The 21331-nt window shown below is 40.5% G+C and overlaps 1 protein-coding gene across 11 annotated transcripts in view; it reads left to right on the top strand.

The window, feature by feature from the left end:
• Positions 1-21331, top strand: part of Cux1 (cut like homeobox 1) — a 394563-nt gene that overhangs the window by 228019 nt on the left and 145213 nt on the right. For all 11 annotated transcript variants that reach the window (XM_004630467.3, XM_004630466.3, XM_023714408.1 and 8 more), the window contains exon 4: positions 5089-5167. In XM_004630467.3, coding sequence (XP_004630524.1) covers positions 5089-5167 — 79 coding nt within the window. The remainder of the gene's footprint in view (positions 1-5088; positions 5168-21331) is intronic.

Below are 21331 nucleotides of genomic sequence, written 5' to 3'. Positions count from 1 at the left end.
GTTGGGAAGGAAGTCAGTGAAGTCTATGGTGTGGTGTAGACTTTTTTGGGATCTCCTGAGGGGAGAGTCCCTGTCTGAGGTTATAGGCGCTTGGAGGCAATCTCCCACCATGGTGAGAGTGGCTGCAGCTGAGAGGTGAATCTATGCTGAGCCACAGGATCAGGGAACATTCCAAGGAGGCGCCTTCTAGGCTGAGTGGAAATTACTATAGCATTTAAGGAACTGGGAGTGACTGGGTGTGGCCTGAGTAGGGGGTGTGGCAGGAGGCAAACCTGGAAAGGGAACTGGTCTCAGCAGAATGGGTTTCCCCCTGTCCTTGGCACTTCTCCCAGGGACTATAGGGAAAATCTCTACTTTAGGCTCTGTCATATTTGTGAAGGAACCACTGTGTATATCCTAATTCCACACTCTGCCTTCAGACTTCGCTTTAATCCTTCACAAACCTTGGCTTTGTGAGGAGCTACCAACCTGGCCACCCCCCTGGCAAAACTGCTGAGGCAGGTGTGGTGGGAAGTTACTTTCCCACCTCCCTCTGGGAATGCTGAGGGGCACACACAGGAGAGTTCTGTCTTCCTGAATGGTAGCTGCATGGACACCTGGAGGAAAGCTCTCCAGGTCAAGGTTAATGTCATTTGACACTTCTTTTTGCTGGGTACTGAGCATGTCATTTATGTTAGCTCTTTTGCTTGCCTGGTCCTGGCAAGTAGATGCTGTCGTCTTATGGAGCTGGCAGTAAGAGCCAGTTCTGTAGCTCCAGTGTCTGGATATCCCCTCCCCACCTTGGAACCCTACCAGCTTGAGGGAACCAGGTGCTAGGAAAATAGACATGGCTATTATTCTCAGAGCACAGGCAGGTCTTCTGAGATGGCCTCAAATGCTACTCCAAGTATTCAGAAGCCACAAAAGAGGAAGTCACAGACTGTGAAAGAAATTTTGTTATGTCACCTCAAAGACAGCCGCCACAGTAAAGATGAGCTTGGAAAGATAGATAAACCAAAAAGCATACTCCCAGAACTAGCCTGTAGCCATTTCAAGGAGCCAAATGTCAAAACTTCCAGAAGCCAGATTCTTGTAGATGTTTTTGAAAATTTTGTAAGGAGGCAAAAAGGTAGAAATTCTGCCACACATAGACTGAATAATCAGAATCTCTTAAGAAATATCACCAGGCATGGTAGCAAACTCCTGTGATACCAGCACTTGTTAAGCTGAGACACATGGTTGATCAATGCAAATTCAAGGACAGCTTGAACAACATAGCAAGACCCTGTCTACAAAAAGAGAGAGAGAAAAAAAAAGGATGGATGGATGGATGGATGGATGGAAAGAAGGAAGGAAGGAAGGAAGGAAGGAAGGAAGGAAGGAAGGAAGGAAGTTAGTTTATAGTTCAGTTGCTTAATGAATTAAACTCAATGTCTTAGCTTTATCTTCTCCGAATTGGATCTGAACTTCCTTGCGTTTGTGCAGAATCATGGTCCCTGAATTTGTTTCCCTAGGGCTGTCATAACAAACTACTACAACCTAGATGGTTTTTTAAAAAAACAATAATTTTATTGAGAAACAAATAGCAGTGAGACAGTTTCAAAACCAATTACTAGCACAGTTTCAATAATTAATACATTGCATAGTTTTCTTAGTGGTTATTCATTGTACAAGATGCAGACATGATATCCTATGTACAAACACAATTAGAACAAATCTCTCTATTCATTGAATTAAGAGAATGCAGCTGTATGTCTATCCTAACTATTTTGAGTATACAGATACAAAATGGTGGTTCATTTGTGTCCCCCTTTTTTGGTTAGTTTTGTCAGAGAAGGGCATTCCATTGTCATTTAAATATTGTAGGTGTGTGAATTCAGCAAAATATTCCAGTATAGTCCAGTAGTCCATAATAGTAGTGGGTTTTCTATAAGACTGGCAGTGTCAGAAGTTGTTAACTTAAAGACCAGAGATGATTATGTCAGATCCTGGCAGCTGGAAGGATTTGTGTCAAATCTGTGAGCAGCACCAGAAACCGTACTTTTGTGGGTTGTGAGGGAAAATCTGCCCCAGGGCCCTTTCTTAGCACCTGATCATCCTGACAGTCTCGAGTGTTCTTTGGCATGTAGATGTATCACCCGATCTCCACCTTCCTTTTTTTGCCATGATATTCGCCCTGTGTACATGCCTGTCTGTATCCCATTTTCCCCCTTTTTATAAGGTATGATGGATTGCAGCCCAGAGTAATGATCCTATTCTAAATTGATCATCCCAAAGACTTTGTCTTTAAAAAAGGGTATGTCCGTGGCTTTTGAAGCTTAGGACTACTGCTTCTTTTGCAAGACACACTTCAGCCCATTACTGTCCCCTGGGCCATTGTGATAATGTAGGCTATCAGCCATCACCTCTATGTGTCCATGAGCAGCTCAGACCAGAGTAAGGATAGGGGCCAGCCAGATCGCTCAGCTGATTAAAGTGCCTGCTTAGGCAGACACAGGGGTCAGAGGTTTGATCCCCTGCCTGCTGTGCTGGCCCTGCCCCTGGGGCATGCTGAGACTGTGATTGAGACTGGACATGGTGTGCATCTATAATTCCAGTGCTTGGGAGGCTGAAAACAAGAGAATCACTGAGTCTGATCTGTGTAGTTAGACCCTGTAGACCCTGCACTAAATACCAAAAAAAAAAAAAAAAAAAAAAAAAAAAGTAAGGATAGTAGGGAGCCTCCATATCTATCCCTTATCCACCAGAGGGGCAGCTACTTCGTGCCCTTAGAGGGACATCTGGGAAGTGTAAGACCCTAACCCTAGGCTCATAGTGAGCAAATCAGAAAGTCTGTAGGTGGGTGCCTGGCACCATGAAAGTAGCTAAGTGCACTTGGGAGTGTTCCAGACATCCAAGAGGCAACTCCCAACTCCCATATTACCTCCCCCACCACCACCTCTGTGTATTTGATGTTAAAATAGTGTTAATAAGACATTTCTCAAGATTGTAATAGCTATTGAGAAAGATACATATGAAAGAAAACACAACATAAAGTTGTATGTATAGTTTGATTTCAAAAGTATGTGCATATACTTTAAGTGGCTATATTGAGATAGAATTCAGATACCATAAAATTCACCTATTTAAAGTCTGCAGTTTGTTCACTTTCTGTATATTCACTACATGGTGCAACCTTCACCACAGGCAATATAGGATGTAATCATCACACCAGAAGAGTTCCACATATCCCTTATCCAGCTTCCTCCAACCACTCCCTCTCTTCTCACCCAGCCCTAGATGTTTTATCTCATTTTCCTATATGTGTACATTCATTTAGTTTTTTAATTAGGAAAAAAAAATTGAAGAGAAATACAGGTCAGACAGTATGACTTCCCCTGGTGAATGGCAGAATTACAAATTTAATTTTCTTTTCTAAATGTTTGATACTTTTCTAGTTATGTGATAAAAATGTATGGGAGAAGGGGAAGGAAGTATTTTGAAAATAAAAGACAAAACTGTTTAGTGTTAATAGTCCTTATAGATTATTCTAAATGTGCTATTCTGCAGTACTTAAATGATGGTCTTTCATTGAGGGGGAACCTAAGTTCTAAACAACTGACTTTAGATTAGGATTTTTAGAGCCCAAGTCATTAAAAATCAGCAGTCCACAGCTCCTCCTTGATGGCTTCCTCTCCTAAATGGTTCCTCTGCTTCATGTGGCTTCTTAGCCTTTAACAAATTGTGGGGTGGCTTAGGTGAGAGGCCCTGTAATTAAGCCACATCCTTTGCCTCTTTTAATAATATTGGAGACTGAGAGCATAATTCTGCAAAGGGACAGGAGAAATATATAATTTAGTGTCCTTTTCCTGAGCTGGTATGCATAGGGTACATGTAAAGTCTTGCACACTGCAGATGGAAAAAAGTCATATGTTTTGGTTTTTTTTTTTTTAGTCATTGTCTGATGTAAGGTAAATCCTGGATTGAAAGGTTCCAAAATTGGAGACTTTTTGGACACGTGTTCAGTTTCCTTTGGGGGTTTCACACCTCACCTTTCCCTGAGGAGGGGACATCTACACTGGGGCAAACAAGTGGCCCTGGTCACCATCACAGATCCTATGCTTTGCCCAGGCTGGCAACCCAAGCAAGTTCTCAACTCATCTGTGTCTCACATTGGCTCAGGCATTCCAAGATTCTCTGAGTAGCTCCTTCCCTTCATATTGCTCATCTGGACAAGGCCAGCACCATCTGAGCCATGTCCTCCTCCTGGACTCCATTTATGCCAACCAATCCCCAGATAATTAATCTCCTTCATGTATACCAATGACCTTGTGCAATCTGACTCATCTCTTTTTCAACTCCATCTCCTGCATGAATATCTGTATTCCTTCCATCAGGCTGTTTCCATAGCATGTTACAGTCACATCTGTGGTTTCTTAACCTAAAGTTCATGTATGGAACTTAAGTGGATATGTGAGGTCTTAAAATAGAATATAAGCACAACAGACTGACTCACTGACTGACTGACTGACCTAGGACAGAGGTCCTCAGCATTTATAGAATTCTTAAAGAGAATCTCCAAACTCTCAGACTTAAGAACTTTGCATCAAGTATATTCTTCCCCTTACTTAAGCAATATCTTACCTGTCCACCATAGTGAATTGCTCTTGAAGACTCTGCTCAGAGGTCCCCAGCCTCCCTTCATGTTCCTTCCTCCCTGTCCCAATGGTATAGCCTATCTAGGATACTTCTAGCTAAGATCCTGGTTAGGTACTGTGTCTCCCTGCCTTGCCCCTAGCTCTGCCAGGTATTTTGTTGGCTCTGGGTCAGCACGTGGACCAGGAATACAGAGACTAAGAAGGGTTCACTGTGCAAGGTCCGTACAGTGGTCCCTTCTCAGCCTGATGAGCACTATCCTTGCCTCAATACCCAGTCCTAGTAGGACCTGTGCTCATACTGACTGTCCTCTAGTGTATAGTGGGACTTCTAAGAGGTTGACAGCCCAGTTGTCAAGCACCTACATGGAAGATCACACTTCCATCTGCTATGGGAACTCAATAGATACCATATATAATGATTTTTAACTTGACACTCAACAAATTTTGAGTTGTTTTTCTTCTTTCCTTTCAGATTGATGCACTGAGTAAAAGAAGCAAAGAAGCTGAAGCAGCCTTCTTGAATGTCTACAAGAGATTGATTGATGTTCCAGGTAAGCAGGGGCCCTTTTAAGCCCCCCTGCAGGGCACCAGGTCTGCTGAGACACTGTGACTTGGGCTTGTACTTCTTAGCTTTCTTTAAGGAAATGGGCCCTCAGAGCAACTTCCCCCAAGAAACTAGCAAGTCCTGGGAACACAAATTTTCCGAAACCCAGAGAAATTCAATGTCTTTTAGAGTAATCATATGATCTCTAGTTGATGCTTTGTAAATAGAGAAACCTGAATTTCCTGAGCTACATTGCAAAGTAGTGCATATAACAGAATAGATGGATACTACTGTGCAAAGCACTCTCAGGCTATTGATGCCACCTGCAAGACTTCAGAATGTCATTGATAGGACACCTGGAATGCCTTGCTCACCTCTTGGCTCATCCAGGATTAGTGACCTCAGCTCAAGACTTTCAGTTAAGGGATAAAACTGATGTCTTTTTAGCTCTTAAGCGTGAAGGCTATTTTTTAAAGTAACTAAAGAGTTAAAACTTAAGAACTGCTTATTAAGTGACTCAAAAGACAGTAATTTCCGAGTCCTTACTTTAGAAAAGTGGGACAGATTTTAAAGTACCTGAGCCTTCTCTCTGGTACTGTTTGTTATTTTTCTGCTCCTAGATGACTTAGAATCTATAAGGGTGACAGATATGGTCACCTGACCCCTCACCTCAGTTCTAGAGAGACTGATGAGAAGATTAAGAAAGTCATAGATGTCGTTCTTTGTTGACAATAAGACCAAAGTACTACCACCCTCGTATCCCCACCTGTTGCAGTTGCATGCTTGCCTATAGCAATAAGTATCACTCTAAACATCACTGATATTACTAGGACAACCATAGCAAAGTAGGAAAAGGTCTTTTGTATCTGTATGTGTTCTCTAATTCAAATCCACAATGGGCTTTGCTGAACCTTCTTGGAACTGAGATTCATAAATGCTACATCTAGCCAGGGACAAGAGAAAATACTTTAGACAGTTGGGAGATCCAGAATCTCCAGCCAAGTGCTTGTTATGAGATCTTGACCATCTATCTTCCTTCTCCTCCTGGATCTGTTTGCCTCATCTGTAAAATAGAACAGAGTAGAGGATCAGCCTGCGTAGTGGAGAATGATTCCCTTTGTTCTAAGTCTTAGGAGCTTATTCAATTCTTGGTTCTAAATTCTAGCCTTAGGATTTTTTTTGTGAGAATTTGTATCTGACTGGTGGGTTCCTGAAGACTGACCAAAGCTCACAAGGAGCTCCTTTTATATAAATGGGTCATTTGGTACTCAGGATACAGTGCTTCTCAGCTATCAGCAGCTTGGTGGACAACACTCTAATTTTCTTACATGTGAGGTGTCATCTGAGAATTTTATTTCTGGACTGTGTCATATCCATACAGACTCAAGGGATGAAGAATTTACAGGGGAAGTACATCCTGGGCTCTCCATCCCAAAGAGTTCATTCTTTATGTTGGCTCCTCCTTTTGGAGGGTTCTGCTTCATCTGTTCCCAGTCCCTCCTGACAACACGAGGTCTCTCAAGTGTGTTCTGGCAGAGAACTCAATTCCTAATCATGTTGGTGACTTAGTTGAAAGGGAGCTGACTTATTTTCTCTTTGCTGAAGACTCGGAGAGTCTTGAGCTGCAGTTTTCTAAATAACCAATAATCTTGTTAAAAAGTCAAGTTCATATCAGGGTTTCTCCATCATGAACTTTCTTAACTAGGTAACCTTTTTTTTTTTTTAATTCAGTGCAGGATCTACAGGATCTCACTACACAGATCAGACTTGTAGTGATTCTCCTGTTTTCAGCTTCCCAAGCACTGGAATTACAGGCGTATGCGCCACTACAGTCTCAGTGCGCCCAGGGGCAAGGCCAGCACAGCAGGCCAGGTATCAAACCTCGAACCCCTGAGTCTACCTAACAAGGCACTTTAATCTGCTGAACTATCTGGCCAGCCCTTAGGTAACCTTTTATTTTTTTAATTAAAAAAAAATTTTTTTTAAAGATTTGTATAGTAACTTTTTTATTTTAATTTTTAATAGATTGCTAATTGAAAATAAATTATTTATAAATGTAAGTGAATTATAACAATAAAAATTGTCCAAAATAAAAATGAATTTACATATCAGTCATAATAGTTCACTGTGTCAAAACCAAGAAACTTATATTCATATAATTAGAATTCTCAAAGTAGAAAGGAATAGGCAATAAATATTTAAAGATTTAAAATTTCTGAATTTAGTTCAACTTGTAACACCACATTTCTGAGAAAAATGAACCTTTTTGCACAAGACATTTAAATAAAGTCATATCAAGATACACAAAATGAAATTGTCCAAAACTTACTGTAAAGAAAAATCATTAAAACATATACATAAAAAATATTAGCTATGGAGGAACAAAATTAAATAGCATCTTATTCCATGTTAGAAAGAAAAAAAAAAGGACCAAGTGTGTCGGAAACTAGACTAATTAAAGGACTGAAAGAAAAAAAAAAAAGATCTGTCCTCTTTGAATTTTATACTTAGCAAACGTACCTTTGAAAACTAAAAGTAAGATTTTCTAGTTATACAAACTTGAAATATTTTAATACCTCTAGATGGATGTAGCATATAGGAAATAACAAAGAGCATAATTCAAAAGGCAAGAGAAGTTGCAGTATGCTCCTGGATGAACAATAAAGAGATCTCAATATGATAGTTATGCAGGATTATATAAGATATATTAGATGAACCCTTATTTAAAGGTCATTAAAGATTTCCATGAAACAGTATCAATCTTATATTGGGTTATGCATGTATTTTTTTCACATATATATGTGTGTATGCATGTATAGAAGACAGGGAAGAAGTAATATAAAGTCAACAGAAAATAGAAATACACTTTTTAAAGTTTCTAATACTAGCAGAAGATACTATACAATGTCTTTTAAGTAAATTATAAGTCAAAGATATAGTATAAATCTTAGAACAAAAATTAAGATTAAGCAGTATTCAGAAAATTAAATACTAATTAATTAAAAATTAAATGTTTCAAAACAATTAAACTAAGAAAAAGTTTTCATGATATTAAAGAAGTACTAAGAGTAAAACATAAGATAAATACTGGAATGGAAAATAAATGACCAGCACTTCTAACAGTTTGAGGATAGGATATCACACAAAGTTCTAGTGTGTTGTGGACATGCATAATGACAATGACAGTTATTGGTGGCCAGGTGTCACTTGTGGGACTGAGCTACAGCTATTTCTTTGAAATCCACCCTGTAGACCCAGATGGAATCATGACCCATAGGGTGGAAGAGAAGTCCATTTGTAGAGTGTGCTGATGGAAATATTTTGCTGCTGTACACAGACGAATAACTGAAAGACTACTATTGTATACCTCTTATTCTCCTATGTTTAAGTGTTTGCCCTATTTGGTGGGTTCTTTCCATTCTCATTCATGGGGCTGAATCATTTGATCATTTTGCTCCCTCTCTAGAACATCATTTAGTAGTCTGTGTAGGCTTGGCTTTGTCATCATGAAATTCTTTAGTTGTTCTTTGTCATGAAAGTATTTCACTTCTCCATTATACTTTAAAGAAAGTTTTACAGGGCATATCAGTCTGGGTTGGAATTTGTTTTCTTGTGAGACTTGAAGTACTTTGCTCTATGCTCTTCTTGACTTGATGGTTTGTGAAGAGAAATCTGCCATTATTCTGATGGGTTTTCCTTTAAATGTGATCTGTTTCTTTTCTTTAGCAGCTTTTAATATACTGTTACTGTGCTGAATTTCTGTGATCTTGATTATTATATGTCTGGGTGTGGTTTTAATTGGGTTGATGTTATTTGGAGTTCTATATGCTTTGGTTACATGAATGTCAGATTGTTTCCCCATATTTGGAAAGTTTTCTGCTATTACTTCTGCCCATATTCTTTTTTATATCATTTGTATTGACTCCTTCCTTGAGATACCTATTAGTCTCACATTGTTCATCTTTGCATCGTCTTGCAGGTACTGAATTATTTTTTCCTGCATCCTAGTTGTTTTTAAGAGATCTTTTCTTTTTCACTAGCTGCAATGGTGTCTTTAAGGTCAGAAAAATCTATTTTCACTTTTACTCAAATGGTTTTGCCGGCTTGTGTTTGAGGTTTTAATTTCCTATATATCACTTTGAATCTGTTTCATACATTCTATTTCTTTCCTATATTGCTTATTCAGGGGTTCCATCATTTTTATATTTTGCTGTATTTTTTAATCATTGTATTCTTTAGTACTTTGATTATAGTTATCACTAAATTTTTTAGTTCAGAAATTATTTCTGATCTGATCTCTTCTATACTTTTTGCAGTTGTTTCTTTACTTCCAGTGCTATTATTTCAGATGTGTGATTTCCAGTTTCCTCTATGCTAGTGTCTTTTGCATTTGTACTGGGTGGACTCGGGGCTTGAGACTGCGTTTTGTTTCTTCCCTTTGTCATTTTGTATACCACTGTCTTCTGACCTTTGGTGTAAAGCTTAGATAGAGTTATTACCGTAGCACCAGGTCCAGATCTACGAAGTTCAGATTCTTCCAGGTGGGTGTTGATTGGATCTGGCTGGGGTCTGGCTGCTGTGCTCCACTTCTTCCGGCTGCAGCCGTTGGAGTTGAACCCTTTGTGTCACTCTGGCAAGATGTTCTCCTCCTGAATCAGCTGGGTGAGTCTTGCCTCTGGCCTGTTTGCAGGGAGTTCTGCTGAAGGGTTCCACGCTAGGCCTGCACTCTGGGTCGAATGAGGATCCGGTGGCTCTGGGCAGTCTCACTCACAGGCCGGGCCTGCCGCTCTGAGTCTATTCAGGATCCGCGGGCCCCAAGTTGTCTCACTCACATGCTGGGCCTGCGCTCTGGTAACCTTTTAATAAATTGCTAAATTTCCTTTTCTGCAATTTTTTTCTGTCTTAATTTTCTATAGATTGCAGAGAGACAGTTTTTCCATATCAATGTTTTTGCTTGAGAAAGGCTTATTCATATACATGGACAAATTTAACATAATTTTGATCATAACAAGAGTATATATTTATATTCTGCTTTTTTTTTTTTTAAACTTAAGATTTTACCATAGCATTTATCCTGTCTTAATGAGTCATTCTGGGCTAGAGAATTAAAAGTTCATGATTTAAATTTAAGATGGTGCAAGTAAATAAGATTTAATGTTTTCTATGATGTTAACGTCAATCAAAACACATTTGTATTCCACATAAATGACATCTGTGTATGGCCTTTCAGGTATTTTCTTAGAAGTGCTGTGGTCTGACATATATAACAAGTTACTTAAAAAGCAGGAAAGGTGCTCCCAGTACTCTACCTGTGTTTTGAAGTCTAATTATTGCCTCGATAAAGTAATCCTATGTTGGAGGCTTACAGGAAGGGTGTGGTCAATATTGCTGCATTTACTGACAACTATACAGCTGGGTGCAGGTTAGAGTGTCTACACTGTCTGTGCTTCAGTCTATAATCCTAAGGAATCCAAAAGCACTCGTGGGTGTGTTAAGGGCTCCTGCTTACAAGAGAAGCTCACACCATCTCTGGAAGCTGGAGAAAGCCAGCAGATATTCCAGCTATGTGCCATATGGCTCAGCTCCAAGAGCTAAGGGAGACCAGGCAGCCACCTACAGAAGAGGTAAAGATATGTCCCACTGAGACTGAGATCAGCAGAAACCCGACAGAACCTGCTGCACCCACCATGGCATCCTGAGATTTAATTTACTGATGCATGTTCTTCTTTCTTGTCTATTGATCCTGCTGCAGAATACACTCCTGAAGGACAGCACTTTGTCTTATTGCTCTATGCCCAGCACAAGGCAAGTGTGATGTGCAGAGTGATTGAATCAGTCACTGACTCAAAGTTTTCCCTTTCCAAGTCCTCTTAGAAGCAGCATTATAAAGGTTTAGCCTGGAGACTGACAGCTTTCTCTCTGCTCTGGTTCTCACTCCAGCGAGTTAGCCTGCATGTTCAGCTGCCCCCAACACATTCCTGCTGGGATTGCTGATGAGTACCCAGTAGTATGTCTCATGGAAGCTGTCCTCTGCCTACATCCCTGCTTTTAGCATACAGTACCACCTCTTTACCAGCTGTTTATGTCAGGGCATGTGGTCACCAAGACTTCTCCATCCCACCTTGTGCATGTGCCTCCATCTTATCTATTTTTCTCTGTCCTGGCTCCTACCCTACATTCCACAGCTGAGGAGAACACACAAGTCTTCCTGCTCTCCAGCACACCCCCCATGCTGCAGGAAGCCAGACTGCCATTTCGCTGATCTCTTACACCTCCAGTGTTGAAGACACTTCTTGCAACAGTCTTGCCTTGCCCTTCGATGTGTGGCTTCCATATCAGTGGGTCAGTTGGTCTCTGTATGCGTCTGTATCTGTGTTTTTGTCCGTCTCTGTGTCTGTATGTCTAGCTGTCTTTCTCTGTTGCACATATACATATGCATGTGTGTACATGCCCCAAGTCTAATACCTTGTGTTCACCTCTGTTGGTCATGCTCTGGAGTACATTTGGTTTACAGACCACATATCTAATAGTTGTCCCTTTACTCTATCTCCTGGTGATATCTGTATTAGTTTGTCTTACATGTCTACCCTGGATATCCAGGGTAGATGGCTAAGCATATTTGGTAATTCTATGCTTTGTGGCAGAGAATTTTCCCTTGTTAGTTCCTAGTGTCAGCCCCAGTGCCTGCCGTGTAGCAGAAAGGCCATATGTATTTGTCAAATAGATGCCTAAATTAATGGATCAAATTATTTCTTCCAAAACTCAGTTCTGAATTTCTTTGGTTTGGTCTTTTAAGTGTTCACACTGAACTGCACTTCTGAGATTGACACATCCCATTGAAAGTGAGCACCCAGTACATTTGGAGCATTAAACAGTGTCAGTTTCAAGAGAACAGAATTATCTTTCATTGCGTTGCAGCAGTTTAATAGCTCTCTGAACTCTCACTTTGCTTTGGTGTCACTCCATAAAGATTTACATGCCTGCATAGGGCACTTAGCATGCAGGGTATGTCCAACCAGCACACACACTTTTGTGGCCTTCGTTTTTGGGGCCAGCACTTAACATCCATCCAGCATTTGTGCTTGGTTTAAGAGCTGTGGGATCTTCCTCTACCAGGGCCTGTCTGCCTCCCACCATTTCTCCCATGGTCTGATTTGGCTGGCCCAAGAGAGAAAGCTGAGCCATACTGGCTCCTGCCTGTTCATCCTCCACATCTCAAATCCCAAAATTTCAATCATCTTCATGTCAAAGATAGTGCTTATATATTTGAATACATATTGTTAAGGCCTCATATCTCTGACCTTTTGTCATTTGCCACCAGATTACTCTCATTCCTTAGTCGATTTTGAGAATATCTTCACTTTTTATTCTCCTTAAGCCCTAACATGTTCTTCCACTCTGTTGTAATATTCATCTCCTTGGTATTACAGTTCACTGCTGAGACCCCCTACACGCCCCCACCATGTGTCCAGAATGGGGCTACATCCTGCTGGGTTTCTGTTTTCATGAGCCTTAGTCTGATGGGCATATGAGCATTATTAGGTCATTATACAAATAAGTACTGAATCCGTGTGCACTCCCTGCACATAGAGTGTGCAGGGCCAAGGGCAGCTGCTGTGGAGTAGGCACCCACTGAGGTGGGGTACACACACAGGAGGCAGCTCTGTGCCCAGATAGAGTCCAGGCCTGGACTTATGGTCAATAGATGATGGCCCTGGACTGACTGTGTGCTACAGCAGCCACACCATGGCACTCATCACAGCCGTTACAAGTAATCATGCCAAATAAGGGGCCTACACCAGGGAAGAGGACCATCTTGCTGCAGCAATAGGTGGGGTCCTGTTCAATTACTCAGATATTTCTGGATATTTCCTAATAGAGAAACCAGTCCCAGTTTTAAGCAGGGACATGGCATAAACTATTTGGTGTGTTGGAAAGCTCATCTAACACTTTGGACAAGAGTTTCCAAAGGAGTCCAGGATAATGTGGTGATCGGCAAGGAGGGAGAGATGAGGCACTTGATTTAGGTGACAGAAGTGAAGTTGGAGAGAAATAGATGGATCTCAGCTGTGTTTAGGAGGGTGTGTAACTTAACTTCAGTGGGACAAGGACATTATGGAAGACTAGGAATACTATCTCAAGACTCTCAGTATCATTACCTCCTCTTCAAAACAGTGGTTGTTCACCTGATAACAAACAGTGGTTGTTTACCTCTACCTTGTTAACAAAATGTAAAGAAAGACCAACAAAACTTTGGAGAGTGAGCTTCCAATTCCTATTTCTATTCTCATCTCTCATCATGGTTGAACATGGCCTTTGCCATCCGTACCCACACCATGTTTTCGAAGGGTAGGTCTGCATTTAGATTCACAAGTGAATTACAGTTTTGTACTGTGACTTTAAATGGCTTCATCTGCCCATTTGGTTCAGGCAGAATTTAAGTCATAAGGTATATGATTGATATATAGGGAATATATATATTTTTTTCTAATCAATATACCTCTAATTTATATTTTTATTTATTAATTTCTTAATGATTAGCTTAGTGAAGTAAAACATTATAACTACCTGCCAGCATCATGACCTGATACGATCCCTGGGTGCAGAAAGGCCCCTTGACAGTGTGTCCTTTGCAGCAGCCTCACTAATCAGGAAACTATTGTCTGTCTGTATGTGAGGGCAGAGCTCAGTGACTGTCAGTGCCAGTACCCTGAGTATGCAAAGAAGGATTTGGAATGTGCCAGTCCCAGTGATGGCCAGTCTGCGGCACATGTACCACAGCAAGCTGTTTGTATCATTGAAATTCTGTTTGGTTTTTTTTTCCTTTTGAGACAAAAGATGTTAATGTATAACTTATTAAAAAATATTCATTCTAAACTAAAAACTCAGTAGTTCAGGTTTCATTGCAATGTTGGCTCTTCGTGATAAATAAGTGGGTTTTGAGTTGTGGTTTAGGCACTTGGCCTCTGTAAGGTTTGTCATCACTGCCCTAGACTATGCATCTCGAAGAACACCAATACAAATAAAACTTGTCTCATGTCCTCCCTCCAACAACCCAGTCTGATGTCCCACATGTGTATCATGTCACACCTTCCTGCCCAGTGGCAGGAGAAAGTATGCAGTACCCTTAAGAAAATATTCCACAATATTCTTCTTGTCATAAGAAGCAAATATCATTTATCTTAAAATACAACTCTTAAATAGCTGGAAATATTTCGAAATGACCTCTTTTTAGGGCTTTTGAAAAGCTGGAATTTTACTGGGCTCTGAGTAAAATTATGATGGTATGCATAATCTTCCAGTCATTAACCTTGTGTGGGTGACTTGCTCTTGCTTCTTGATATTTTCAGATATTTTACAATGAGTATGTATTTATTTCTACAGTTGAGAGGGGGGCTGCATAAATCAGTAAGATAATCAACTTGCAATCTGAGTTTCTGAATAGCCTTTATTAGTATATTACATACAGATAAGGGCATAGTCATTTGACTTTTTGTACTTATAAATTTGTATAAAGCACTACTGTGACATTTTTGTCCCAGAAGTATCTCAGTAACACTATGTTTTAAAGAATCCCTACATAGGAGAAAAAAACATCAAATGGGTGGACCACCACCCACATATTGCTGCCGCATAACTTGTCTGCTTGGATTTTAAAGTTCTTTGGAGGAATCTCTTCACATGTTGCTACTACCTGTCTTTCTTTTTCTTGTGGGCCTTTGTAAAAATTGCATTTTACTCCATGTTCTGATGTGCTTTAGTTCCTATAGACACAGACCCTTCAAATAGAGGCAATGTCTGGAAAGATTTATTTTAAGATTTAAGCCTTAGGAAGCACATTACCAGTGATATAAAATATTCATTGACTCATGAAACATAGCTCAAACCCAGGTGTCATAACTGACTTGTCTCCCTTGATTTCCACTGGAAAAGCCTGTGACTATGAAAAGTAGATGTTCATAGATTTTTCAAAAGCCCTAAGAGAGAACTGGCTGAAGAGTCCACTTGTGGGCCCTTCTGTTTCTGGAACTACCCCAAGGTGCCTCTGCTCCCAGGTGCCCCAGGCAGAGGTCTCCATTTGAATTTAGGTAAACCTCCTCCCCAGGAAATGTCCCCATCAGCCTAGTATTTGAGGATCCAGAAGCAAAGTGCAGTGTTGTTCTTTTTCAGAATTCTTCTTTGCTGTTCTTCCACGAGAATAAAACAGCAATCTGGTCTTCTGTATCCATTGCTTTCTGGCAAAGGACACATAACAGGTTAAAATTGGAAAACCCCATTCCTTCCATGTTCTTTCTTCCCTGTCTGCTCCATCCTTAGAATCTGTTAGTGCCATTCCTAGGAAAAGATGGTAAAATATTACGGTTTAGTTAGAAATACTCTTTGGTTTTCATGCCAAGATTTTGATCAATGTACTACTTAGTAGCATTCAAAGGCCATTCCAGCTTGATCTTAGAAGGCTAGTCCACTCCATGTCTTCCAGGTACCCTAGTGTTGGTACCCAGTGCCCAGGCCCCTCCAGAGGGCTCTGTGTGACTTGAGTGGCCTGAGACAGCAGGAGCTCCTCTACAAATGTCTAGTTTGCTTTCATAAGTTATTTTCATTCACATTGTTAAGAATCTGCCACAAGAACCAAAACAGGACAGAAAGGGGATACAAGGGTAAAATCCAGGAAGCACAGGCCTCTGTGGCAATAGATTGTGAGCTAACTCCTGCCTTTTGGGTTTTCTGTCCTGGCGCTAGTCCTGAAGCTGCTTCAGGCAGCAAAGGACAGTTTTGCTTGGGCCAGCACTTGGGGAACTGGAAACCAGGCAGGAGGCAGTGTCACCCTCCTTGACCAGATAAGCAGGCAAATCTGAGACCTGATTGTCATCTCCATCTTGTGCACACCATGTTCAAAGGTGTGGAACTGACTATAAACATTCTAAAGACAGAAAAGCATGAGGTGGTCATTGTGTCACCTGCCACTAGCTTCTGTGTGCTGCTGTCATTGTCAGGGACTTTCCTTATGTATAATTCCTACTGCCCAGGCCCTCAGGGCACTGTAATGCAAGAATTCCCTACATGTGACTCCGGGATTTCTCCTTTGAGTGCTTGCTTGCGTGTGGAGGTGCGTAGCCTCATTCCCCCTTTGACATGACTGGGGTGGTCCTGGCACACTGGGTATCTAGACAGCTTTTCATTAGTCGCTCATCAGCATGCTAATTGCTGTATGACTAATTATGCCCTGAATTCCAGTTGATTTTCTTAATGAGACAGCTGGGTTAATTATGTAATCGTATGATTACATTAGCCTAAAGTGCCCTGGCGAAAAGTAGCGTCTGCTGTTCTGTGATGTCATTGCTCAGATGATGCTCATAAGAGGCACATTCATTGTGGCACTGGTGGCAGGGGACAGCCACATTGACTGCAGAACTCGCTCCGCAAACATGGGGGTTTTGGATTTATTAAGATGGGCCTTTTCAGCCCTTGCAAAATGAGGCAAAGCCATTCACCAAAAGCCTGCCTGCCTCCCTCCTGCATGCACACCCAGACCCAGCCATATCTGAAGCTGACTTGCCAGTCTCACCAACACTCCTGGAAGCCCAGTTCTGGCCTCTTCCAGGACCTCCCAGCACCAAGACATTTTGGCTTTCACCAGGCATGCCAGTACTTCCTGTCAAATGATCCGGTACCAAATCAGTGCGTGTGTTACATTCTCCAGAGGACCAGAGTGAGTGAGTTCTAGGACAGTGTATAGACAGCCAGAGATTGTCCCCAAACTCATGTACTATGTCACACCTTTTTCCTGCCATGAGCTCTAAGGAGCCTCTAGTGTCATTAAGGAAACACATGTATGACATCTAGTTCCGGCCCCTCTTTGCTTCGGGGCACAGGGAGGTCCCTAGTGGGGTGGCTCTGCTTACTGGCTCCCTGCGCTACCTGTTCTCAGAGACCTTCTCTTCCCCTTCCAGTATTCAGCCTCTGCCTTGTCTTCACTTAAATTCTCCCTTAGACATTTCTAAAACTCAAGTCTATAGAAGAACAGTTGATACATGCGCCTGAGTCCTCCTCAGACAGTGCAGTGCCATCCATACAGCTGTTCCGTCACATTTATAGGTGTCAGCCCAATTCCTTTCTTCCATCACACCTGAGAGTCAGCCTGTCCTAGTAACCCAGCCTCCAGAACATGCTGTATATCATTTCAGCTGCCACTGTCCACGTCCATGCAACTCTTATGCCTGGGCTTGTGTCTTCTACAGTTCTTCCCCCACACACCCCACCCAGCCTGGCAGCTAAACAGGAATGTTCATGTCACTGGTCTCAGTACTACTCTCACATGAACAATTCTGAATGTGTAATCCCAGTTCTTATTTCTATATATGATATGTGTGTGTAATTATAGTAGTGTATTAATTGTTGATTATAGTCCAAAAATAGAATGAAAGGTAGTGATGAATACTAAAAAATAATTTTGATTAGCAATATAAGAAATCTTTTTGCTTTTCCTAAAAATTATGCATGTACACACACAGGATAACAATGCTAGCAAACATTGCTACTGGAATGTACCCCAGGCCCCCAAAATTATATTTGAAATCAACTATGTCAATATATAATTTATATGCAATAAAACATACCCTTTTAATATACAGTTTGATAATGTGGCCACCCTCACAATCAAGATACATAGCAATTCTATCACCTTCAAGTTCCCTTACAATTCTAAACCCCAGCAACCAATCATTTTTTGTTACTGTAAGACTTGCCATTTCAGCATTTCACATAAATGAAGTTGCAGTCTCATTTTCTCATTCTCTCTCTTTCTCCCCCGTTCCCTTTCCCTCTCCCTCCTCTCCCTCACTCCTCTCTGTCTGTGTCTCTGTCTCTTTCTCTGTCTCTGTCTCTGTCTCTGTCTCTGTCTGTCTGTCTGTCTCTCTGTCTGTCTCTTTCTCTCTCTCTCTCTCTCATTGAAAATGCATGAATATACCTAAGCTACTGCACAAGCATCAGAGCACAGTAACATAGTGTGCTGGTGCAGTGGATAGCTAACTGTTGGTCAACTTGTTATACCCAGCTGACTTGAACTAGCATGGTTCTGGGAATGGGAGGCCCACCTGAGAACGGTTATCAGCAGCGTAAGAGCCAGAACTGAAGCTGTTGAGAGGCTGTTAGGGAAGCTGTTGGAGTTGTTGGAAGCTACTGGTTCTCTTGGGCTATTCTGATCGGGAACCTTGTCATACTGGCTTTCCTGATGAACTTGGCTATTCCTCTCAAAGGAGGCACTCAGAAACTTGTTGTTGCTGAGAATAGCTACACTTTTGGGGGGAGCTCTGGTCCTCACCTTAAACATCATTTCCTGGCTCCAAAGGGAAAGCTTGTCACATTGGCTTTCCTGATGGGAATGCAGCTGTCTGTCCTTTTAGGAGCTCAGGACTTCACTGTTGCTGAGAATGACTGTGGTACTTTTGGGGGAGCTTTGGTGCTTACCTTGATGATTGCTTCCTAGGTCAAGTACAGATTCCTCAGCCTGCTAGCCTAGATCCTTCATCCTGCTGACAAAGACTTTCTAGCTTCCACCACTGACCTTTGAGCCTTTCCGGCACAGATCCATGAAAGCAGACTGCATGAGACATTGTCATGGGCTGTAGGCCTCAAATTGGACTTGTGAGATGCATTGTTGTAGGCTCTAGGTTTTCAGCTTGATTCATACAGGATATTAGGATCCAGGCCCACAACTGAATTCTTTAATGTGTGGACAGATTTCTTGCACTTTTTTTAATACAATTCTTTGGGTGATTATAAAATAATTTTATAATGATGTGTCCTATATGTTTTGTTTCCCCTGCAAAAACCTCAAACCACAACAACTGGAGTCTTTGTTGCACCCCTATCACCTGGCGCTGCAGCCCACAGCTACTACCTAGAATCACAGGAGAGGACTTCATTGAATATCTTTAGCCTGGAAAAAGATTAAAATTCAAAATTTGAAGTACAGTTTCTATTAAATGCATAAGACTTATGTACCATTGTAAAGTAGAAAAATAAAGTAAATAAAACTATTGTCAGTCAGGACTCTGCTGTCACAGTCGGCTTCCTTTCATGCTGCATGGCGTTTGCATGTTTATCAGTGTCCATAGTCCATCCATGGTTGTTGCTGAATACCATCCATGGTATTCCACTGTCTAGATACATAACAGTTTTCTTATCCATTCACTACTTGATGGACTTTGGCTTGTTTCCAGTTTGTGGTTATGAAGAGCAAACCTAATATAAACATTCAGACAGTTGTTATGTGGACATATTTTTTCATATCTTCCAGGCAAATATGTAAGACTAGGATTGCTGGGTCAGGAAATAGCTGCACATTTAACTTGGTAAGAAATGCCACACTGTTTTCAAAGTAGTTGTATCAATTTATTTCCCCACAAGAAACTGGAGAGTTCCAGTTATTACAACCTTTCCATGTTCTCCATCCTCTCCATTATTTGGTATTATGTACTTTCAGACATTGTAGTATCATTTATTTCATTATGATTTTAATTTCATTTTTGTAACAGCAATAATACTGAATTTTTTTCTTGTACTTTTTGGTCATTCATAGATTTTCATTTATAACATCTTCACTTTTCTGCCCATTTTTTAAATGGGTTGTTTGTCTTATTATATAGTTGCAATGTTTTTATATGTTCTGCCTACAAAACTGTTGTCAAGTATATTCATTGCATGCATTCTCCAGTTTGTTGTCATTTGAAGTTTTTTATTTTATTCCAGTTTTATGGGTTTGGGTTTGGGGGGGTTGTTTTGTTTATTTATTTGATTTGGTTTGGTTTGGGGGTGTTTGTGGCTTTATTTACTTGTGCTTCCTTTCTAATATTTCTCTTTTTTGCTTCTCCCTTACCCTCGCCCTTCCTCTCGCCCTCTCTTTTCTTTGATCAGTTCGGCTAGAGGCTAATCAGTTTGAGTGATTTTTTGTTTTTGGAATTGTCCTTTCTTTACATTGATTTTTCTTTGTTTTTCTATGTTTTCAGTTTTTATTGCTTTCTGTTCACTCCTATTTGTTGATTTCTACTTAGTTTGGGTTTCATTAGCTCTTTTTTTTTTATTTTCTTAAAATGGACATTACATGTTCTGTTATGATCAGAGAATATGCTTTGCATGCCTTTTGTTCTTTTAAATTATTAACATTTGTTTTATAACTTTGAGCATGTTCTCCGTTGCACTGGTTGGGAATGATGTTGTATGGTTTTTGAGTGAGGCGTTCATCAAAGGTCATGTCAGGTTGGTGAGTGATGCTCTTAATGTCTTTTTGTATCCATAATGATTAAATATGTAATTGTGTTATTAATTCAAAGGAAGAGAATTTTGAAATCCTTAACCATGTTGTGGCTTTTTCTTTTTATTCAGTTTTTGCTTCTTGTGCTGTGAAGCCTTATTTAGGGGAATAAGTATCATTGGAATTGTTATATCTTCTTAGTGACTTGAGAGTTTTAAGTTTACACAGTGATCTTAATTCCTGATGTATGACCTAAAATTTCTTTTGTCTTATTTTATTAGAGGCTCTCTAGCTTTCTTTTGATTAGTATTTTCATGTTATATCTTTTTCTTTCCTTTTACTGTGAACCTGCCTTTAAGTTGTATTTCTTATAAATAGGTATATGCTGCTTTTTTTGTTTCTTTTTTCTTTTCTTTCTTTCTTTTTTCTTTTTTCTTTTTTTTTTTTTTTTTGCTTTTAATGTATTTGGTTGTTACAGGGTCTCACTATGCAGCTCATACTCGTGGTGATCCTCCTGCTTTCAGCTCCCCCAACACTGGGATTACAGGCATGTGCCACTATGACTAGACTCTGGCTGGCTCAGCCTGCCTTGGGGCAGGCTGGTGTGGCCTGTGGTGCCTGGGATTGAACCCCAGTCCCTGTGCTTTGCCTAATCAGGCACTTTAGTCTGCTGAGCTGTCTCACTGGCCTGTATTCTGCTTTTTAAGTCCAGTCTGATAATGTGACCCTTAACTGTAATAATAGGTCATTTGCATTTAATGTTATAGATGAGGTTAGGTAAAAATCTGCTTTAAATCTTACTGCATAAGTCTGTCATCCCACTATTTCTGATTGTCTCATCTGTTTTTGTTATTAGGCTTCCCTGTTTTCTTTTATTTGAATACTTTTTATCTCCCCAATTATCTTATTAGCTATAAA

The sequence above is a fragment of the Octodon degus genome, unplaced genomic scaffold, assembly GCF_000260255.1.
Source record: "Octodon degus isolate 3935 unplaced genomic scaffold, OctDeg1.0 scaffold00035, whole genome shotgun sequence".
In the NCBI taxonomy this organism is placed as follows: Eukaryota; Metazoa; Chordata; class Mammalia; order Rodentia; family Octodontidae; genus Octodon; species Octodon degus.
The sequence above is the reverse complement of the archived record's forward strand: the minus strand, read 5'-3'. Positions and strand labels throughout refer to the sequence as shown.